The 23,901-nt window shown below is 28.1% G+C and overlaps 1 protein-coding gene and 2 long non-coding RNA genes across 5 annotated transcripts; all 3 read right to left on the bottom strand.

The window, feature by feature from the left end:
* Nucleotides 1-1,100: 1,100 nt before the first annotated feature.
* Nucleotides 1,101-3,148, bottom strand: LOC142644919 (uncharacterized). The gene is made up of 2 exons (XR_012846122.1): nt 2,026-3,148; nt 1,101-1,934 (listed from the first exon to the last, which is right to left on the bottom strand). It is a non-coding gene; the product is annotated as an uncharacterized LOC142644919 (long non-coding RNA).
* A 3,243-nt stretch (nt 3,149-6,391) lies between these two features.
* On the bottom strand, nt 6,392-10,750 carry LOC113795023 (uncharacterized). The gene is made up of 3 exons (XR_012846121.1): nt 9,887-10,750; nt 9,254-9,810; nt 6,392-7,668 (listed from the first exon to the last, which is right to left on the bottom strand). It is a non-coding gene; the product is annotated as an uncharacterized LOC113795023 (long non-coding RNA).
* A 6,369-nt stretch (nt 10,751-17,119) lies between these two features.
* Rap2l (Ras-associated protein 2-like) lies at nt 17,120-22,878 on the bottom strand. 3 transcript variants are annotated; one of them, XM_075819690.1, is made up of 3 exons: nt 21,943-22,878; nt 21,050-21,138; nt 17,120-20,849 (listed from the first exon to the last, which is right to left on the bottom strand). In XM_075819690.1, the coding sequence occupies exon 3, from the start codon at nt 18,511-18,513 to the stop codon at nt 17,962-17,964; it is 552 nt and encodes a 183-aa protein (XP_075675805.1). In that variant the 5' UTR covers nt 18,514-20,849; nt 21,050-21,138; nt 21,943-22,878; the 3' UTR covers nt 17,120-17,961. The 3 variants fall into 3 exon arrangements, with proteins under 3 accessions (XP_075675805.1, XP_075675806.1, XP_075675807.1); XM_075819691.1 differs by having other exon boundaries at nt 22,754-22,871; XM_075819692.1 differs by lacking the exon at nt 21,943-22,878 and adding an exon at nt 21,426-21,444.
* Between the last annotated feature and the right edge of the window lie 1,023 nt (nt 22,879-23,901).

Raw genomic sequence — 23,901 nt, 5'->3', positions numbered from 1 at the left:
AATTACAATCTTTTTTAAAAAAAATAAATAAATCGCAAATTGAAATAAAATTATCATTTTTTTCCATATCAAATGTGTCAATACGATTCATGTGTGTGTGTATATGATTCCATTATCCTAGCCACTTATAATATTTTTACTTTTTTTTCAAATGTTTTTTGTTTATAAAAACATCTAGTGTTTCTTTTTTTGTACGATGATGGTAGTAGAAAAGGAAAAAATTTAAATTTTATTTCTTTCAAATTTTTTTTCTCGAATGATAATGTCAAAACATATCATTTTGGATGGCTTCGACCACAATTGAAGTAAGTAAGCAGACAGTTAGACAGACGGGGAATAAATTTGAATAGATAAACAAATGATGAGGCCTACCACCAAATATCAAAACAAAACAAAATTCAAAATAAAGAATTTTAAAATAGAATTCTAAAAATGGCTAACAGAAAAATCCTGATTTATTGGGTCTTTTTTTTCAACACACAAAATGAAATGAATATTCGAAAAACGAAAACAAAGACAGAATCTTTTATTTTGAATAATATTGGAATTTTGTTTCCATTTTTGTGGTGGTTGTGGTTTTTTCTATTTCTGGTGGGTAGAATAAAAATTTATTCATTTTTGAATTTTGTAATAAATTCTTTATGGGGGTAAAAATAGTCTTTTATGGAAATTTTTGAACCAGCAAAAGAAATTAATTTTCGATTTTTTTTTCTCTCATTAAATTTGATCATAAATCAAAAAAAAAAAAAAAACACAAGACAAACAAACAAACAAACAAACAAAAAACATTGTTCCAAAAAAACTGTATTCTCGATCAAGAGCATAGGACTCGTCTCAATTTACACTTGAAATTCCATGTTTAAATGAAATTTTCTCTGCGCGTTTACACACACATTGTCGACACCAATTGTAGACAAGAGTGAAAAGTGTTAATGATTCAATTGTGTTTGAAACATTAATAACAATGAACAACGAACACATCATTCTGTGTGTGTGTGTGTGTGTGTGATACATCTGTCTTTTAGCCAGTGATGGGGGGGATGACAAACACGATTATTTTTTGGATGCGAAAGTAAAAAAAGTAAATTAACTGTTTAAAATATAACAGAAAAAAACTGATAATGTTTTATTTGATGTTCGGGACAAAGTTCATTCATTCATTCATTTAATCCTCATGTGTGTGTGTGTTAATTTGTTTCATTACAAGTCTTTTGCTTGAGCATCGTTTTTTTTTGGAACAGCAATGAAATAAAATGAAGGAAATAAACGTTGCAGAACTTTTTTTTTTTTTGTTTTGTTTTCAAAACCAATCTATTTATCTATCTTCTGTTTATTGCACGAAATGTTTTTTCTTCGTAAAGATAATTACAATATGTGAAGTTGGATAAAAACAAAACGAAGCGAAAAAAAAGACCAAACCAAATTGCCTTGTTGGGAAAAAAATGCAGCATTCTATCCATCTCTTTTGATTTGTTGTCATTTCTTTTGGTGGCCGTTTTTTTGTGATATTGTCATTTTCTATGGATGAATGGAATTTAACTTTGAATAACAAAATAACGATTTGGTTGATTTCTTGGATTTGTTTTTTTTCCTTTTTCATTTCTTCGAGTGCATTTTTAATCAAACAAATTTGGGCCAAAATCATTATCAATGATAGAAAAATGATGATCAGTGTTGATTGTGGGTCCCTATTGAATAAAAATGGAAAGCTGATGAAATTTTTCGATTGTTATTGACATCTATTATCAAATGTTATCATTGATTGAAAATCAAAAACCAAAAAACACCCGAAACCCAATGATGATAATTGTCAATTCAAATCATGAATGAATTGAATAAAAATGGCCATTATAATCATTGATTGTGGATCGAATTTTTTTTACTTATTTCCAATTTTTCTTTGATCATCATCACCATCATCATAATGATTATTTCTGGTTATATAAGGTTACAGAACAGAGAGAAAAGAAAAGAAAAAAAACATTTTCATCTTTTATTATTATTATTATTGTTATATAATCATACCATTGAAATCTATAATTGGCCACAAATGATTCATTCAATGATAACGATAATGATGATAATGGTAAAAAATTCAAATCGAAATGAGCGAAATTTTGGAAAATAATTTCCAAACAACCAGCAATTGCAATTTCGAACAAGACCAGATAGTGTCGAAATAGAAAAAAAAGTTTAGCGAGAGAGCAAAGAGACGAAAAAAAATGGATTGGAAATCCGGATTTTCTAACTTTTTTCTTCAAAGAAAATTCAATTTGGAAAGCAAAAAAAAAAATGATAAATTACTTATTGGTCTATTGTCATCATCATCATCATATTTCATAAATAGTATGGCATCAATAAATTTGAACAAAAAAAAATACTTTTTCTTTTTAGCTAAAAATATACAGTGGTACCTCGGTTAACGAACACCTCGGTTAACGAAATTTTCGGTTAACGACGATGGGTCAGGAGAAAAAATTACCTCAGTTAACGATGATTTTTTCGGTTAACGACGATTTAAAAAAATCAATTTTTTGATTTTTTTTGTGTATAATTTATTATAAATATTTGATTTTTTCAACAAAGACAACATCCTACTTATGAGAATTGATACCTAATCAAAAAATTTCATGAAAATTACAAGTTCCAAATATAATAATCGCTAGCCGAAAATGATTCTTTTTGGTTGAACAAATCTGAATTCCCTTATTCAGTTATGATTACTAACGATTCAAAATTCGCTTGCTTAACGATGATCACTAACAAATCCAAATTCATTTGTTTGAAGATCATCACTAAAAAATCCAAATTCACTTGTTCGAAGATCATCACTAACGTATCCGAATTCACTTGCTTAACGATGGTCACTAACAAATCCAAATTCACTTGCTTAAAGATAATCACTGAAAAATCCAAATTCACTAACCAAGCAATGATCACTGAAAAATCCAAATTCACTAACCAAGCAATGATCACTGAAAAATCCAAATTCACTAACCAAGCAATGATCACTGAAAAATCCAAATTCACTAACCAAGCAATGATCACTGAAAAATCCAAATTCACATGCTTAAAGATCATCACTGAAAAATCCAAATTCATTTTCTAAACAATTTCAACTAAGTAACGAATTTAAATTCATAAACGAAACAAGTCCAACAAAGAATGAAAAGTTTAACAAATCTTATCGATCAAGGAATAAAATTCGATTGGTTATCAAAAAGTGCTATGGGAGAATATGGTTCATTTTTGAAAGATTTCGGATTTGAATAAGAAAACAATTTTCTGGGTTTGAATGGATTTAAAATTTCATTTTGAATTCAATCGTTTTGAACGAATTGAATCGTTATAAACACGTGAATTTGAATTCTTTACTGGCCATTGTTGGAATGGTTAAACAAGTGAATTTGGATTTGTTAGTGACCATCGTTAAGCAAGTGAATTTGGATTTGTTAGTGATGATCTTTAAGCAAGTGAATTTGGATTTGTTAGTGACCATCGTTAAGCAAGTGAATTTGGATTTGTTAGTGACCATCGTTAAGCAAGTGAATTTGGATTTGTTAGTGACAATCGTTAAGCAAGTGAATTTGGATTTGTTAGTGACCATCGTTAAGCAAGTGAATTTGGATTTGTTAGTGACCATCGTTAAACAAGTGAATTTGGATTTGTTAGTGACCATCGTTAAGCAAGTGAATTTGGATTTGTTAGTGACCATCGTTAAACAAGTGAATTTGGATTTGTTAGTGACCATCGTTAAGCAAGTGAATTTGGATTTTTCAGTGATCATTGCTTGGTTAGTGAATTTAGATTTTTCAGTGATCATTGCTTGGTTAGTGAATTTAGATTTTTCAGTGATCATTGCTTGGTTAGTGAATTTAGATTTTTCAGTGACCATCGTTAAGCAAGTGAATTTGGATTTGTTAGTGACCATCGTTAAGCAAGTGAATTTGGATTTTTCAGTGATCATTGCTTGGTTAGTGAATTTGGATTTTTCAGTGATCATTGCTTGGTTAGTGAATTTGAATTTTTCAGTGATCATTGCTTGGTTAGTGAATTTGGATTTTTCAGTGATCATTGCTTGGTTAGTGAATTTAGATTTTTCAGTGATCATTGCTTGGTTAGGAAATTTAGATTTTTCAGTGATCATTGCTTGGTTAGTGAATTTAGATTTTTCAGTGATCATTGCTTGGTTAGTGAATTTAGATTTTTCAGTGATCATTGCTTGGTTAGGAAATTTAGATTTTTCAGTGATCATTGCTTGGTTAGGAAATTTGGATTTTTCAGTGATGATCTTTAAGCAAGTGAATTTGGATTTGTTAGTGACCATCGTTAAGCAAGTGAATTTGGATTTTTCAGTGATCATTGCTTGGTTAGTGAATTTGAATTTTTCAGTGATCATTGCTTGGTTAGTGAATTTAGATTTTTCAGTGACCATCGTTAAGCAAGTGAATTTGGATTTGTTAGTGACCATCGTTAAGCAAGTGAATTTGGATTTTTCAGTGATCATTGCTTGGTTAGGAAATTTAGATTTTTCAGTGATCATTGCTTGGTTAGGAAATTTAGATTTTTCAGTGATCATTGCTTGGTTAGGAAATTTGGATTTTTCAGTGATCATTGCTTGGTTAGGAAATTTGGATTTTTCAGTGATGATCTTTAAGCAAGTGAATTCTGATACGTTAGTGATGATCTTCGAACAAATGATTTTGGATTTTTTAGTGATGATCTTCAAACAAATGAATTTGGATTTTTTAGTGACCATCGTTAGACAATCAAAACATATTGCAACTCTTTTTTGAGAAAAAAAGGTAAAGAATTATGACAGTGAAGCAAACTTTTAAGGGAAGTGGGACATTTTTCATTTTTATCGCCGAAAAGTGATGATTTCAGTTATCAGATCCAGTCTATGGATTAGCCTAGATAAGAATGAATTCAAAAATAATCAGTTTATTATGTTTACATGGCTTTTTTCGAGAATTTAAGGTGATAATAGGAAATCAAGGTCTGAGGTCGGATCAATTCTATCCGCTCTCCATTGAAACCTATGGAAAATCGTACCTCGGTTAACGAACATTTCGGTTAACGACGGTTTTTCAGGTCCCGATCATCGTCGTTAACCGAGGTACCACTGTATATCGATAATATCAAAATTGTCATATATATTCATTTACCCTATAGGTATTTCAATGACAATCAAGTTTTTCTTTTTTTTTAAAAAAATGTTTGAATGAAAATTAAAAATAACTTTTTTTTTCTTTTTTTTAGTTGTTGTTGTTATTGTCGAATTGAATAATGATTGGCAATCAAGAAAGTGGAATGTGTGTGTGTGTGTGTGGCCTTCTTTTCACCAAAGATAATAATTTCATAAATGACAATGATAACAAACAATCAGAAACAGACAAAAAAAATCGTAACATTATCATTATGGTGATGATGATCAACTTTTTTTTCCAAAAAGTTATATGAATGGATCGAGAGCGAGGAAGAAAAAATGAAACTTTTTTTCTTCTTTGCTTTACAATGTCAATATCAATTGAATGATAATGATTATCATTATGATGATGATGATGGTGATATAATGATCCTTGAAGATTTCATTTACTGTTTCGTTTTTCCCATTCATTCATTCATTCGAAATATTTCTTTTGGCAAAATTTTAATTTCATTTTCTTCACCACCACCACCACCCGTTCAATAATGTTGGGCACCATAACCATGATCACTATACACAGAAGCAACGAAAAAAAAAGATTTAAATCGATGAAAAAAAAATAGGCTAATCCATTGAATTTAAAGTGCATTTTCGTTGTTCGCCTGAAATGAAAATTGAAATTTTAACAACAACAACAACGACGATGAAGATGACGACAAAATTGGATTATCTTGATCCTTTGAGGATTAAATAATATTTGATGGTGACATGTGGGTGGATGATTCCACTTGTACTTTTTTTTCACACTTTTTCGTTCCAATTGGATTCCGAAAATTTTTTTTCTTTTTCTTCTCATAAATTCGTTGGCGTTCTCATAGGGGAATTGGAAAAAACGAAAACAAAAAAAAAAATTATCAGAACCATAATCTTTCACATCATCATCATCAAATGATACACATTTGTCACATTTTTCAGGACAAAATTAAAAAAAAAAATCCATATTTGGCATATTTGAAGAAAAAAAAAGACAGAACAGAAATGGTAAAAATCTAATTGAAAATGGATAATATTATGAAATATGGAAGACGAACAATTAATCAAAAAAAAAAGAGCAGAAAAAAAGTTATTTGTTCAACTTGTATCGATGCCAAAGCCAAGAAACATTATATTTCATGATGATGAGGATGATAAAAACCATGAAATCTTTTCATTTTGCATAAAGAATCTTACATCAACATTAAACCGTAAAGGATTATTTTCAATGATTATGTTGATGATGAAATAAATTATATTTCTTAATCTAATTTTATACAACCAAACAAGCTATCATTATATTTTAAGAATTTGACAATATTTTTTTTCTTCTTCATTCTGTCTGGATGTGTAAACGAAACTGAAGAAATTGAATAACGAATCTTTTCAAATCATATTTCATACTTGATGATGATGATGGTTACATCGAAAAAAATATATAGAACAGATCTTGCAAATTGATGCGTTTGTTGATGATTCATTCATTTGTTCTACTTTTTGTTGTTGTTGTTGTTGAATTCATTCCAAACATTTTCATCATCATCATCATCAAACTTAATTATTATGATAACTGTGTCTATAGACAAACAAAAAAAATCTTTCATCTATAATAAACATAACAGTGTTGCCAATTTGAAACCAAAAAAAAAGCAGAAAATTTCCGATAAATAATGATGATGATGATGAATCAGCTGAAAATCTTAATGATGATGATAATTATTGTCGTCGTCGTCATCATCATCATTAAGAAGTTTATCATATGATTGAATTCTTTACATAATGAATAAACACAAAGCAGAAGAATATTCTGTTTTTGCTCAAAAATCAAAGTCAATATCATGAATCGAACATCTCACGAAACAACATCGTTATCATCATCATCAATTTGGTGATTGGAATTTGGCATTTTGGTTGCACCGAAATTTTTTCATTCATTTCGTTTTGAAACGACATAAAAGGTCGCTGCTCTTCTCTGTTCGGCATTTTTTTTTTCTTTCTCTCTATCTCACTTATCAATTCCTGGGGTGTCTCTTCGTCGTTCCAATTGGATCGTAATATATTAAGTTTGATTGCCTATTTTTTTTCATTCCTGTTCATATTTTATCTCTGTGTTTTTGGAGAGATGTTTCTTTCGTTGGTTTAGTCTGGTTCGGTATATACGATGCTAAACTATTAAATCATACACGGTTATAACAATATGTGGCCATATCATTCGATTCTATGTTAGCACCTTTTTTTTCTTTCTCTTTCGATGAAAATCAATATTATTGAGAGAAAAAAAAAGTTCAATGTATTCTTTTTTTCCTCTGGATCGTACCATTTTCACTCAAAATGGTTGTTTTTTGTTTGTTTTGTTTTGTTTTTCGCTCGGATTCTCGACAAACAGGAAAGTTGATTCTCTTTTTTTGTTGTTGTTGTTGTTGTTGCTCGAGTTTGTTTCGTTGGCTGTCCGTTAATATATGTCGCTTTTCGAAAGAAGTTTGTTCCTAAGGAATAAAAGTCAGAAAAAAAACCATTAGTTTTTTTGTTATATACCATCATCAATTTAATAACTCAGGTCATCATGGTTTGAATTTATGATGAAAACGATTAACACCCACATCAACACAAACACACACAGACAGACAAGAAAATAGATTGAATAAGGAAATAAATTAATTTTCGTCACTTCTGGTTATATATGATTCACGAGTCGAATACTAAAACAAAAAAAAAAAAAAAACAAAAACAAGAATTAATCCAGCTTTAGTTCAAAGCTTTTTGTTATAAAAAGAATAATAATTCTGAGAATAACCCAAAAAAATGGAAAGAAACAAAAAATAACCAATTTTTTCATTAGGCCGGTTACAAAAAAATTCTGGATCATCATCATTTATTCGATTCGAATCATCAACTATTTCCACAAAAACGGATGTTCACCATTTCAACATCATCATATTTCATTATTTTCTTGTTGTCAATTTTTCATTTTTCTTTCTCTCTGCCATATCCGACAATTGATATGGAAAATATTTTTCATTTTTGTTTCATCAAATATAATCAATCGATGATGATGATGAAGCCCTCCGGAGAGTTATCTTTCCGCCAACACAACCTGATAATATTGCGTGTGTAATCATCAGCCTGTAAATATCATCATCATTTTTATTTCAATTTAATTCATTGTATGATTAGTGATGATCATCCAATTGATCCGTAATTCATTGACAATGTTGCAGAAATATATTCGAAAATTCCTATCCAATTTAATGAATATAAATTTGATTTGATGTGAAACGAAAAGAAACGAAAAAAACAAGTTTATTGAAGCATATGAAATGATAATGTAAAATTAATCATTTTTTCTTTGGTTACATCCGTTATTTTTTTTTGTTGCGAGAATGTAAACATTTGATCATCAGGATAATAAAGAAGCTAAAAAAAAGCCAAAAAACTACAAATTCTTCATTGGATCGTTCGTTTGAAATGGATCGCAAATTGCCCTTCCGGGCAATCATTTTTTCCAATTTTTATTCCATTACACAGACATTCATATGATTGGATTGACTTGATTGATTGAATTAAGTGAGAGAGAGAGACAGAGAGAAAACAGGAAAAATCCATCATTCATTTTCACATGATGAAAATGAATGATGAAAAAAAAGTTGCCTTCAAGTCACATGACAAACAGAATAAACTTTTTTTTGAGAAAAAAAAACATTATAATTATCATAATGATTAGGTATAGAAAAGAGAAATCAATTATATCTTTGATAAATTGAATTAATTTCGAATGTTTTTAATTGTTGTTTTTTTTTGTTGTTGAAAAGTTAGTTTTCTTTTTTGATCAAATTAATCTATCATTGAAAAAACAAACATTGAAACAACATCTTATTTGTTTTTTGGTTTGTTTGTTTGAACGAATTTTCAATGATAAAAACAATGACATTTCTTGTTGGTTAGATCCAATCGATGATTATATGGAATAAACGTTATAATCAATGGTTTTTCATGTAGAATATGATGAACATCAAAGTTATAAACATCATTATTATGATGATCGAAAATAGTCTATATTATGACATAACATACATCTCTTATCATTATCATCATCGTTTTGTGTTGTTGTTTGAATTGATTTTGACTTTTTTCTTTTTTTTTTTTTGTTGACTTCATTTGTTTGTCCATTGTCATCATCATCATCATCATCGTCATCGTCATCGAACAATAAAAGCTTCTGTTTAGTGGAAAAAAACTTTTGGCCATTTAGCTAAAATCAGAACATTTTGTTCAGATCAAAGCGAAAAAGATTTAAATCGATTACTGTTATTCAATAATAATAATAAAAATAACATATGTTTTGGGATAAAAACATTCCACACTAAACAACAAAATCAATGATGGCGAAAAGCAGCAACAAAAACAAAAATCATTGCCAAAATCGAAAAAAAATTCATGAAAATCTTGTTCGTTCGTTTGACCACAATTGACCCACGATGATCATGATCATGTTCGAATCGATGTGATTTTGAATTTGTTAAAATACAAAATATTTTTTTTTTTGAATTTAAAATGTTTTTTATTTCCTAAACGAAAAAAAAAAATCCCATATAGGGATCGATACAAACAATCGAAATGATTTCTGTTTTCTTTAAACGAGAAAAAAAAACATCACATGATTCAATCATTAACGTTTTTAACAACAACAACAGAAAAAAAACTTACCAAAAAAATTCAATTCATTCAAACTTTATCACGAATTATACAAAGCAAAAAAGAAGAAAAAGAAAAAGAAAAACACAATTTAAAATGTTTTTTTCGCATCCAAAATGAGATAATGATGAATGTTTTTGTTGTTGTTGTATCCATTATCATTCGAATCGAAAAAAAAGTGTTCGAACATAAAAATTATCGATAGTATCGATGTTGTGAATGTGTGTATCGACTTTCCATCCATCCATCCATTATTATCTGGTCGATAAATTGAATCGATTTTGTTTTTTTGTTGTTGAAATTGATCACAAACAGAAATGATTAAATCTGCATATTCAAATTGCGTCAAAGATAATGTCATTGATTTTTCTTCCACCATGTGAGTTTCAAAAAAGCTGAATAATTGGTTCTCAAAACATTGGTCATCAATATTCAAGCGAAACCGAAACGAAAATCCAATTAAAGAATCAATGAAGCGATAAATGTCAATTACAGAGAGAAATTCCATTCCCAAACAATTAAATCTTCTTTTTGGATAATTAAATGAACCAGATCAATTTGATTATACCCATCGAGCATATTTTAATCCGAATTTGATTTAATTTCCAACCCCCCTCGAATCAAAACAAACATTATCATTATTGGATTGTTTACTCTCCATTGGCTTTTTTGTTTTTTTTTCAAACTTGATTATCATGGCCAAATATCCAAATCATTGAACACTCGAAATCATCATTTGAACATTCGAAATGGATCCACCACCACCATTATAGTTAGCTAATCAGAATGGAACATCTGTTTCCCGGGAAAATTCCACAAATGAAATTACGATGATAATTTTTGATTTATGAGAATGAAATGTTTTTTTTTTTGGGTTGTTTCCTTTGAAACAAACAAACAAACCGAACAAAACAAGATTTTTCTCGTTAAATTGCGAACATGGAATTTTTTTCTAGAACACAAAATTCCAGGAACACACGACGTAATTTTATTATGAAAAAACATAATTATATCAAACACAAGAAAGTAAACAAGAAGCGAATTTCGGAAAGAACAAAAAAAAAATTTACATTTAAATTAAACAACAACAACAACAACGACGACGGATGATGATGAAAAATGTAAAATAATTTCATTCAAAATTTATAAATTTTTTCTTTCTTCACAAGAATTATATTCAAAAAAAAAAAAAAAAAAAAGGAAAATTATGATCCCGGGTGATGATGATGTTTGAACAACAAATGTATATTATTCAAAATTCAATTTTGATTTGGGAAACACCATAACAACAACAACAACAACAACAAAAAACTGCCGATGTATCAAGAATTATTTGATAGAAAATATGAAAAAAGTAAGAATTTTTTTGTTTTGTTTTTTCCGAAAACTTATTTTTCACGGTTTTTCGATTCTTTCAGCAATCAATCTTCGATCTCAGACCATCAGCTGAACACATATTCTAAGAGGATTTTCTTTTCTTTCGTTGTTTTCACCGTTTTTTTTTTTGTTGTTTGCAGATAAAACAATAGAGAAAATATATAGACAAGTAACAACAACAAGAATTCATGAATCGATAAGAATTTTAAGAAGATTTTTTGGTTCAAAAGATCCAAAAACTTTAACTAACTAACTAACTAAGTGTAATTCTTTAATTCTAACAGCTTGCAACTATTCTGACAACTTTTTATCTTTATTCTTGAAGTTTTTTTTTGTTGTTTTTGTTTTTCACCGAAAATCCATTTAAAAATCTGATAAATCCAAACAAAAACACGATTCAAGTTGATTACACAATATTGTTGTTGTTGTTGTTGTTGATTAGTCAATTTAACAACAACAACAACAACAACAACAAAAATCAACCATTCAATCAAGACAGTGATTATGATTTTGTTTCCATCCATCCATTCACCATCACCAAAATGAATGAATGAATGAAACACTTTATTAAACACACTAATCACTGTATGAATGTATGTGGAAAACAGAAAAATTTGTTGTTGTTGTTTGTTTGAAAACTGAAACTTTGTAATTTGTTCCAGGATCAAACAACAATAACAACAGCAAAAGTTTTGTTCAATTTATTCGTCAATGAAGTGTGTGTATGTCGATCCAAAGTTTTTTTTTCATTTTGTTTCGGTCTATAAACACATACAAACGAAAATTATAACAAGTTTCACTTACAACGAACGATAACGGTTTACGTAAATGAAAAACTAAAATGAATATTTTAAGTTTGTTTTTTTTTTGAAAAAAAAGTAAATCTTTTTTTTCTTCCCAAACAATTTGTTGAAATTTTTTTTTTCTTTTGGATCGTTCCATATTGTACTCAAACATAAAAAAAATATATCACGTACCAAACGATGTGATCAATAAAGTTTGTGAGGTACGGCGTTCAGTACTGCCATTGTTGTTGTTGTTGTTGTTGGAAAATAAACGTGCATATTTGATCCATGCAAATGAATGAATGAATGAATGGATGAATGAATATGGATATCATCAACCATTCAATAAATATTCGAATGGTATATTCGTCGTGAAACATGGACTATTTTTGAACCAAAACAAAAATATCATCATAAATATAGACAGGAAATGAACCATAACAACAACAGAAAACGAAGAGCTTCTTAAGATTGTATTTCGATGATGATAATGATGATGATGGTAATAATAATACTGACGACGATCATGATCATCGATCGATGATTTGTGGCTGTCCACATATAATGTATACAGGGGGAGGAAAAAAATATTCGAATGTTTTTTTTACTCACTCATCTTTTTCCTTGTTGTTTAGTTTTTTCGGTCCATTTTTTTCATTTCAAACGTTTTGAAGATAAAATGCAATCAAAAATTTTGTTTGTTTGGACGCCAGTGAAAAGTAAAACAGCAAAAAAAAAAATTGCATTTGAAAATTACCAATAATGTTTCGTGACTTGATAAAAAAAATGAATCGAAACGAAGCAAAATGAACCGAACGTGTGTTTTGTTTTGTTTGTTTGTTTGAAATGGTCGATGATGATAAGTTGATCATCAACAATCATAATCATGGTGATGGTGATGATGATGATGATGAAAATGGTGTTCAAATTTATTTTCTTTCACACTCGTTTTTTGAAAAAATCCAAATTCATCAACCATAGCCACTTAACTTTTGCGTCAAAATAAGAAAAGAAAATTGTTTGAATTGACGATAATGGTGAGTGTTTGTTCAAAAAAAATTTGTTCCAGGAACAAAACAAAATCTGTAACAACAACAAGAACAGCAATTTTTTCTTTATCTTTTTTTCGTTGTTGTCATCATTAACAACAACAACAAGTAACGTCATCAATGAACAGATTCTTTTTTCGGACACCGGATGATGATCGAATCGTTCGAAAATAAAAACATTCGAATTTCAACTTTCAATTTTTTACCATAATTACAATATAACATCCGTAGATCATCAAATCATTTTCACTTTTTTTTTCTTGATAATATTATTATCATCATCAGATAATGATCATCATCATCATCATCATCAAATCACGATTGTTATTTTGATTGATCGATCATCCTTTTTTTTAAGAAAAATTAAAAAACTCTATTGAATTTGTTCATCATCATCATAATCAATCAATAAGATTGAAAAATATTGATAATTATTTTATCTCTGTTCAAGTTTTTTTTAACCAATGATTGATTTTTCATCCAAAAGAAGAAAAAAACTGAATTTTTACCGTTGTTGCCTAACATAAACATCTCTTCAGGATAATTCAATTAAAGGAACATGATTCGGAAAAGTTGAAAATTCAAAACGAAAATTCTGAACTAAAATACATAAACAAATATTCTTCATTTTCAAACAGACAATTTCTGTTTTCTCTCTCTCCCTTGACTTGAGTGAAAATGATCCAGATTTAGCTGAATATCGTCTTACTAACTTCTACAAAGAAATGAAAGGAAAAAAATCCGAATTCAATGATTTCAATGATGATGATGATGGTAATGGTTATATTAGGTGTTTGTCGACAGTTTTTCATTTTGCTTTTCAAATAAAACGATGTCAACACTATTGAATGACAAACGATTTAGTTGATGATGATGATGATGAAGGAAAAAACTTTCTTCGATGGAAAAAAAAGTTACCGAAAGTTACTTAACGGAATATAATGATTTTTTTCTATCTTCTTCGTCGATAAATTTGAAGATAATGTCATCGAAAACGACAACAACAACAACGAAGATCATTTATAAACATGAACTTGTTTTGTACAACAAGAAAAGTTAAACATTTTTAAAAATTGATTGAATTTGATTTTTTTATATTTATTTCGTCAAGAAAATTTTCCATAAAGTTTTTTTCCCTGAAAGTTTACCAGATAATTTTCCCATTAAAATTTTCTTCATAAATAAATTCATTTGAAGAATTTTCAAAGATTCTACATTCGATTAATGTAAAGTTTTTGATTTTTGATCAGATTAAAAAAAAAAAATTCGGGAAAATGAAAATGAAAACCAAAAAAAAAAAACCAGTTTATCTTATGGTCAAACGATATTTGCAAAAACAGAAAATCATTATCACCTTTATGATGATTTAATTGTGGTTACCTATGGTGAGTGAGAGCGAATGAAAACTAGTTTTTTTTTAAATTATTCATTCTGATTAGCATGCATACAGTACTCTCATTTGGCTCATCACTTATTGATAATTCAAGATAGAAAAACGAAAAATCACTTTGGATTTGATTTCATCTTCGATTCGTAATTAACAAGAGAAAAAGAAGAAGGAAAATTTGGCCCTTTTAAAAAAATATGGATCATCATTTTTTCACACCAAATATGGTTATTATTAATCTGGAGAAAATCTATGGCCATAATCGGTGTGTCTGTGAAATACAATTGTTTGTGAACAATCAAAGGTCACCAATTGATGACAATTTTTTTTTGTTGTTCTCCCCTTAAATATTCAAAACGACAACAACAACGATTGAAAAAAAATCAATCAATCGATAAAAATCGGTCATTTGATTGATTGAATGATTGATTGAATGATCAGATCAACAACAACAATAGAAAATGAATGAATGAATGGATAATCATTATAATGATGTGCTATGGATGATTATACAGGATTAGCCTTTTGTTTTTTGGCTAAACTTGGTTTTTTCTTTTGTTTTTTTTTTTGAATGTTCTAATTATAATTATTATCATTTTTTGATGATAATAATGGAAAGCCTGGCTAAAAAAGAAAGATAAAGATACAAAGATAAGGTGGTAGCAGAAGTTTGGATCATCCAAGATCTTTTCTTTTCCTTGGAAGAAATTCATTTCTCATTATTCATAAAACCAATGAACGAAGAGAGTAAGTGAAAAAAAAAATGATAAAGTAACATTCTCATTCATAGTTGATGGTATTATTCAATTATCTTCATTTCTTTGTGGTTGATAATTATATCCAAGATCCATGATGATGATGATGATGATGATGATCCATAATGATGATATAATGATGATGATGATGATGAAAGTGGCTCGTGTTTGTTTGGGTGAAGAAAATGAAAATTGAATTTTTTTTTTAAAAACTTTGTTGCTTCTTCTTCTTCTTCTTCTTCTAGCTAACCATCAAAGATATCATCATCATCATCATCATCTTCGTGAGTTATCATTATGAAATGGTTGAATGATTTTTTGTTGTTTGTTGTTTTTTTCTGTCTACAAAATTCATTCATCCATTCATAGATGGATATGGTCTGAAAAAACAAAACAAAAATCGATTGACCAATTGAACAAACTGACAAGAACCAGAACATATCGATTGATTTACTCTCGTTTTTTATTCGTATCATTTTGAAAGATAATTTGTGATGCAAGCTGTTTTTTTTGGCTACAAACAAAAAAAATGTCAACATTCGAATTTGCTGCCAAAAGAATCTCATTTATCATTTCTTGAATTGATTGAATATTAATCAACAGAAAAGAGAAGAAAAAGAAAAAGTTTCTCTCCCAAAAACCTATTTATAATGAGGATGATGATGATAAATGATGATGATAATAAAAAAAAAAATATTTAACGATATCCTCCTGTATGTCTCAATGTGTGGGAATTTTGTTAGTAAAATTTAAATTTATTTTTTCTTTTTGTAAAATGAAAAAATTAACAGGAAATGTTTTTTTTTATTGCGAAAAGTTTAAAAAAAAATCAAATAACGTAATTCAGAAGCTGTTGTTGTTGTTGTTGTTGTCATTGTAAATGATGAACGACTTTCATCGATCCATCGATGATGATCGATGATTGAATGATACATTCGATTCGAACGTATTTCGAATTGAAAATGAAATTTATTGGAAAAAAAATGAAAATTAAATCCTTAAAATCAACAACAAAAACGAACAAACAACCAATTTATCATCCGCATCTTCTTCAAGAAATGAAAAAAAAATCCATGTCCAAAACAAATCAAATCAATCAATAATCAATAACCAAGTGATCGATCCAATATACTAAACGAATGTATGAATCAATGAATGAATGATTGACTTGAACATGAATGAATCAAAATATATCATTCAAATAAACAATCAAAATTGATTGATTTATTTGATCGGCAATGAAATTTTCAATGTTTATATGATCGAAAAATTATTAGTTTTTTTTCCCAGTTTCTCGCATAAATATCTGAATCAAAGAAATAATCAACAAAAAAACCAACAACAACCATAATCTGAATTTGAAATAACCTTCACCAATGATTTTTAATCATCATGATTTGGATAACAGAAATATTTTTTTTATCATTCAAATAGATTTTGTGATTATGATTTTTTACCCAAAATGAAATGAAACCGAAATTCAATTTGAAATTAACCAAGTATGTGTGTGTGTGAGCGCGGCATTTCAATCAAACATTTCTTGGTTATCAAATATTCAATCAATCAATATGATTCGTTCCGAAATCCAATACGATTAATAAAATTTTTCCTTTTCCAATCAATCAATCAATTTGATTGATTTAATTTCAAATGATGATGACTAAATTCAACAACAATCGTTTTTGTTTCATTCGGAAAAAAATGGATTTATTTTTTTCGCTCAATTTTTTCCCGAAAAGAAAATAGAACAACCAGCTTGCAGGCTAAAATTGAACGTTTCAAGTTTATGAACTAAAAAAAAGTTTTGAAAAAAAAACAACAACAACAGAATTTAAATGATAATTTTTATTATATTCCGCAGTTGGAATTTCATCAAAATTTAAAAAAAAAACTTTAAACACCGGCAAAACAACTTTTATTTTTTTTACAAACAAAGTGTAGTTCTTTGTAAATAATATCAGTGTGTGTGTGTATATAAAAAAAAGTATTAATAAACTGATAATTTGATGATTGCCTTATTTGATGATCAAATGTGTGACATTTTTGTTTTTTAAAAGAAAAAAAAAATCTTCTATTACAAATGTAGATTTACAAATTATGAATTTTTTTTTATATATAAATAAAAAAAAAATTATATAATAAAAACAAACAGAAGAAAAGAAATAAGCTTTGTTGAAAAATTTGAAGAGAAATTGGATCAAGACATTCATTCATTCATTTTGTTGTTGTTGTTGTTGTTGTTGTGTTTTTGTATATATTTTGTACAAATCAAGTAAATTCAAAGAATTAGAAAAAAAAATTGAAAGGAATTATATAACGAAAATGAAAATAGAAAATCAGTGAAAAAAAAGTGTAGGTGTGAATGAGTGGATGAATGAGTGAGTGAGAGCAAGATTTATTATTATTATTATTATATCACAAGTGAGTACACAAATCGGTAAAAGACAGAAGAGAGAAATTAGAAGAAAAAAATTGCAAAGCAAAAAAAAAAAAAAGTAAGGCCATTCTGTTGTTGTTGTTGTTTATTACGTCATGGAACGATTGGATTCAATATTCATTTGATTTATAAAATGGCCATTTCACAGCCAGATTTTATATTGGATTCGGATTCTTTTATTTATTAAATTGAATTGGATGGATTCGATGATGTAAAATTCTTTTTTTTTCTTCTATACATTCGTTGTTGTTTTTGTTATCGTTCACATTGATTTGATAAAATTAATTAATTAATTAATTAGATAATCGTACAGCCATTACAACAATAATTTGGTTTCTCTTTCTGTGAATTATAGCTCATTTCACGAACAACTTCGGCAAAAACTTCATTTACATTATGACGACTTTTAGCTGATGCTTCCATAAATGGTGAATTCCATATCTGAGCTAATGTTATACCTTCCTGTTTTGAAACTTCACGTTGATGTTCAATATCAACTTTATTACCAACTAATAATATTGGTACACGATCACTACCTTTTACCCGAACAATTTGTTCTTTCATATTTTTAATATCTTGAAATGTTTGATGGCACGTTATTGAATAAACAACAACAAAACCTTGACCATTTTTTATATAAAGATCACGCATTGATGCAAATTGTTCGGTGCCAGCTGTATCTAATATTTCCAATACACAAGGGCTACCATCAACTTCGATTTCTTTACGATAAAAATCTTCAATTGTTGGATCATATTTTTCCATAAATGATCCGGATACAAATTGTACGGTTAATGCCGATTTACCGACACCGCCACTACCCAATACGACTACTTTATATTCACGCATTTTCTTTTTTGTTAAAATTTATATTCTATTTTTTTTTCAATCAACAATTGAAGAAAACAACAAACGACTTTTTTTTATTACAATGATAAAATTATAGTGATCCTTTGTGATGAAATTGGACGAACAAAACAAAAAAGAAGCTCTTTGACGATAACTCTACAATTTTTATGATGATGTTGTTGTTGATGATGATGATGACACAGCCACAGAAAGAAATATTTTATTTTTAAAAATTAAAAAAAAAATTTACAAAAGAAATATAAAAAAATTGATGAATCAGTAGAAAATAAACCAATGCACAAATACACAGACAATTGTGTAAGATTGGATTCAAATGAATGAATGATGATGAAAAAAAATATATTTTTTTCAACAAAAAAAAACTTTATTCAAACCAAAATCAATCTTATAAATTGGTTACTCATTATCATCATCATCATTTGATGACACATACATAGACATAGACAGATATCAAGAAATCACGGTCTAAATATACAAATTATTATTGGGTGGATGTTTGATATGATTAAGATATTGATGTTAGATTTTATTCAAATGAATGATTCGATTCGAATTATAATTTTTCAGTTTTTTTTGTTTTGTGGTTTGACACATCAATTGAAAAAAAAACGAATTGATAACAATTTTTTGTGTGTGTGATTAAGTTTGAGATCGTAATTTAAAACTGTTGCTTTTGAATCATAAGGATCTAATCAATAGTGAGAGATGGAGAGAAAATGAAATTGGCTCAATATCAATTTTTTTTTTATCAATCAATAATACAATATAATTCCATAAAACACATGGGATCACATCAATTATTATCAATATATATGATTGTATTGAAAGTTGATTGATCGATTACAGATGTCTATACTGTTTTGTTTATTTGATGATAACAATAATGATGATATGATGATATAGTTGAAAATTTGAAAAAAATGTCGTAATAATTGATTTGAAAAAATTATGAAATTTTCCAAAACGTAAATATATCTATTTTTTTTTGTTGAACAAAATGCTACTTAGAACAAAACATAAACAATATTATACAGCCATTCATTCATTCATTTATTTTTTTTTGGTACAAAATGCAATATTAATGATGATTGAAACGTTGAAATCTTTCAAATACGAAACAAAACAAACTTGTCGAGAAAGAGCATGAATGAATGGATTGAAGAAAAGAAAAAAATGAAGAAGATGATGTTCTTTGGTCGATGATAATGGTGATGATGATGAACACTGCTACCACCACTACACACAACCAGAAAAAAAAACAACAACAACACGATCAAATGAAAACCGAAACCGAAAAAGAAAACGATGTTTAAAAAAAATGGCAATCAAAGTTTGTTTTTATTCGTTGTTGTTGTTGTCGTCATTCACAATGTGCTATGATGATTGCTTTATGCTTATGGTTTTCTTCTTAAGATGATAATGATGATAACTTTTGAACGTCGTAGATGATGATGCTGTTATTATTATTATTGGAATAGCAAGATGTCTATTTTATCTGTCTATCCACATCTATCGTCGTTTTTGATCATCATAACATAGTCGACAAAGTTGAATTTCAGATTTTGCGACGACGACGACGACGTTCGATTGAATGTATCGGTATAGAAATCACAAACATAAACACACACACATAAAAAACATACAGGTAAATTATCCATTTGCACACATAAACATTGATTATTATTATTTTTTCATTTGTCTGCTTATTATTATGATATTGATGATGATAATGGCGTCTTTATATATTGTGAATGAAAAACAACTGAAAAAAAGTCTCGATGCTAAATATGCACATTATACATTCAATGGTAGAGTTTTTTTTTTGTTTTGTTTTCATTCAATCGATTTTGATTGCAATAGAAAAAGGGCAAAATTTTTGTAGTTTTGACTATTTCTTAACCAATATACAGTTGTTTTATTTGATGGTTGATATATTTTTTTTGCTGTTGTTTTGTTTGTAGTGGTTTGGATTTAATATCTCATCATTTGGAAAATGTTGCCGTTCGTTACTTTATTTTGCCATTTTTTTTTTGTTGATGATTATAAAATCCAGAAAAATAAGCTTACTGGTTTGAATTGATTGCCGTCAAAAATTGGATTTTTTTTTTTGTTGTATATATTTTTCTTTTCTTTTGGTTAGCTGCCGTTACTGTTGTTGGTGATTGTTGTTGTTGTTGTTGTTGTTGTTAGTATTTGATGTTATCATTTATAGCTATGGTTATTATATGATGATATGGATTTATATGTTTAATGATCCGCAAAGCATCCGAAATCAAAAAATGATGGCAAAAGAAAAAGAAAAAATTATGTCGAATCTAATCGGAAATAAACAAGGCCAAACAATGTTTGTTTTTTTTTGTTTTGATCCACCAAAACGAATGTAAAAAAATAAAATTTCGAAATTTTCCAACAGAATTAAAAAAAAAGGTGAAGAGAAAAAAAAACGAAAAGAAAATAAATAAATAAATTTTCAAATAATCAAAAAAAAAAATATATTTCACAAATAAATACATACAATTTATCAAGCATCAATCACACGAATGAATCGATTATCAAATTCTTCGGTCTTATGACGACGACGACGACGACGACAATGTTGTTGACCTATAAATGAATCAAACAGACAAAAAAAAAAATAGAATTAGGAAATGGATTAAAAAAAACACCGAAACAAACAAACAAACAAAAAAATTTTCATTGATAACAAAAATCTAAACATTATATCATTTTTCTTTTTTTTTGTCAACGATTGCTAATAGCAACAACCAAAAAAAATACGAAATAGAAAATAACAATGACAACAACAACAACAACCATGATGATGGTAAAAGAATTGGATTGGGGATAACAAATTCCGTCGAATAAAAAAGGAGAAAGAAAAAAAGATTTACAATTTCTTGATCGAATTCGGTATTCTCTTTTATCTTTGTACCATTATTTTATTGGATTTTCTTCACCATAAGAACACACAAGGATTATTATTATTATTATTGTTTAAACACTAATAAAATAAACAAAGGAAGTTGTCATCATCATATTTTTATTATGATTATTATTATCAGAAAAACATAATAATAATAATAATCAAAAATTATCATCATTTTTTCGAAAATTTATGATGTTGGTGACACACAATACTCTTTTTTTTTATAACATAAACACAACCAGAAACAATAATATTTTCTTGTTTGTTTACCAAGTCGAAACAAAAATCATCACAATGTTTGTCATCCAAACAAAAAAAAAAATGAATAATACAAACAGAAATTTTTGTTGTTGTTGTAGAAAATCAAATTTTTTCTGGTGAACAAAAACAAAATTCCTCAAAATTCGATCTTATTGGTCACATTCAACATTGATGACAATCGAAAGAAAAGAAGTAAAATATAAGGGGGGAAAAAAGCTCACTTTTGCTGATGACCACCGGTTTTTTTTTGGCTTTTCTTTTGGTTCGGTAGCTATTTTGGATGGATGGATGGATGTATTTTTCTTGTATGTTTGTTGAACGTATCGAATGTAAAACACAAATCCAAAATAAAATATCAAGTCTGTGAACAATTATGGTATTTTGGTGTCGAAGGTCGAAGGTTCAATCTTTATATTCACACAGGAGAAAAAATGTTTGAATACACAGAGAGAGGGATAGAGAGACAAAGACGTGACACCAATGTGTTTATGTGTATGTATGGGTGACCTCGGGACATCAATTCACCATAAAGACTTTTTTCTTGTTGTTCAAAAAAGAAAAAAGAAAAAGATAAGGTCCAAAAGTCTGCAGGCACTTTTTTTTCTCCTTGTTATACAGATGTTTTAAATCAAATACAGATTGATGATGTTGATACGGTCGACGTGTTGTGTTGTTTCGGTATTTTGAACATTTGATGATGGACAAATAAAGAAAAAAAAACATAAGAATTTGTTTAGCTCCTATAGGATGACAAATTAAAATAACAATGATTTTTTCTTTGATCAATTATTCATCATCAGCGTATTTTTGCAGAATAATAAATCAGTGTAATCACAGTGATATATACAGGCTGTTTTGACGAGAAAGAAACAAAAAAAAAGCATGTGGAATTTGGATTCTGATTTTATTCTTTTGTTTATTCAGATGACGATGATGATGATGATGATAATGGTGGCAGCAATACAAACAAAACAAATTAGCAGCAGTAGCAGCTGACAAAACTTTTATCAGAATTGTTGAAAATAAAATTACAGAATTATCTTCGAATAACAACAATTATTATTGTTGTTGTTGTTGTTGTTGGAAACCATTTATACAATCACAACAACCATTTCGACCATAAATAGACGTTTATAATAACTTTGAAACATTCGATTGAAAAATGTTCGAATGATTGTTATGGCTGGATGTGTAAACCACTATCATATTTCAAAATATTATGGAACAAAAACCATTCGAAACAAAAGCTTTACATCATTCATACATACTACTACTATTTGGATTCTTACCACTATCCAAAAAAAATTTTCATAAATATCTTTTCGATATTTTATGCTACTATGTTATAACCAAAAAAAAACTGCTACTACCTTTTAGCTTTGGGCCATTGTCCTATTGTGTTTTGAATCTTGAATTTCAAATTCAAAGTAGCAGCATTAGTTTATGAACAGAATACTCTTCAATTCAAAAAATTCGAATCCATATGGATGGTTCTCTCTTTTCTCTCATCATGATCATCATCATCATCAATTTCAAGTTCTTCGATTTAACAAACAAAAACAAAAAAAAAATGACAAATGAATCTTGTTATCTTCTAAACTTTTGTATATTTCTTTAAATGATGATGATGATCATGCAATAGGCATGTAAAAAAAAAAAAATAAAGGTATAACCTTCCCCCCTTCAAACAAATGAATGATTATTATAAGATGTATTCAATTGCTTTTTCTTTCTTCCATTTTTTTCAAATTAGAATTCGTATTTTTAAATTGAATTGAATGGATGGATGAGTCATTCGTTGTTGTTGTTGTTGTTCGAATTATAACAAGTTTATGTTTACTCCCTGTTTTCTATTGCTATTGCTTACCTTTATTCATTAATTATTATTAATTGACCAATCTGATCGCTTCTGTTCTGTTTCTTCAATTTCCACAATTATCGTCATTGCCTTGAAGCATAATAATCTATAGATAAAAATCTTGAAAATTTTCAAATTAAAATGTTTTATTTATGATGCCTGTTGCTTGTCATCATTATCATCGGAATTTTCAAAGAATTTCAAACGCATTTCTGATTTTTTTCCCATTCGATTCGTTCGAAATGATTGATTCATCATAGTCCTGTTGACATATGTCCTAAATGATTTAAAGAAGAAAAAACCAAAATGTTAAATGTCATCA

This window comes from Dermatophagoides pteronyssinus, unplaced genomic scaffold (assembly GCF_027571235.1).
Source record: "Dermatophagoides pteronyssinus isolate colony J.1.1.1.1 unplaced genomic scaffold, Derpt_VIB-CSIC_2022.12 sq0004, whole genome shotgun sequence".
NCBI classification, from domain to species: domain Eukaryota; kingdom Metazoa; phylum Arthropoda; class Arachnida; order Sarcoptiformes; family Pyroglyphidae; genus Dermatophagoides; species Dermatophagoides pteronyssinus.
The sequence above is the reverse complement of the archived record's forward strand: the minus strand, read 5'-3'. Positions and strand labels throughout refer to the sequence as shown.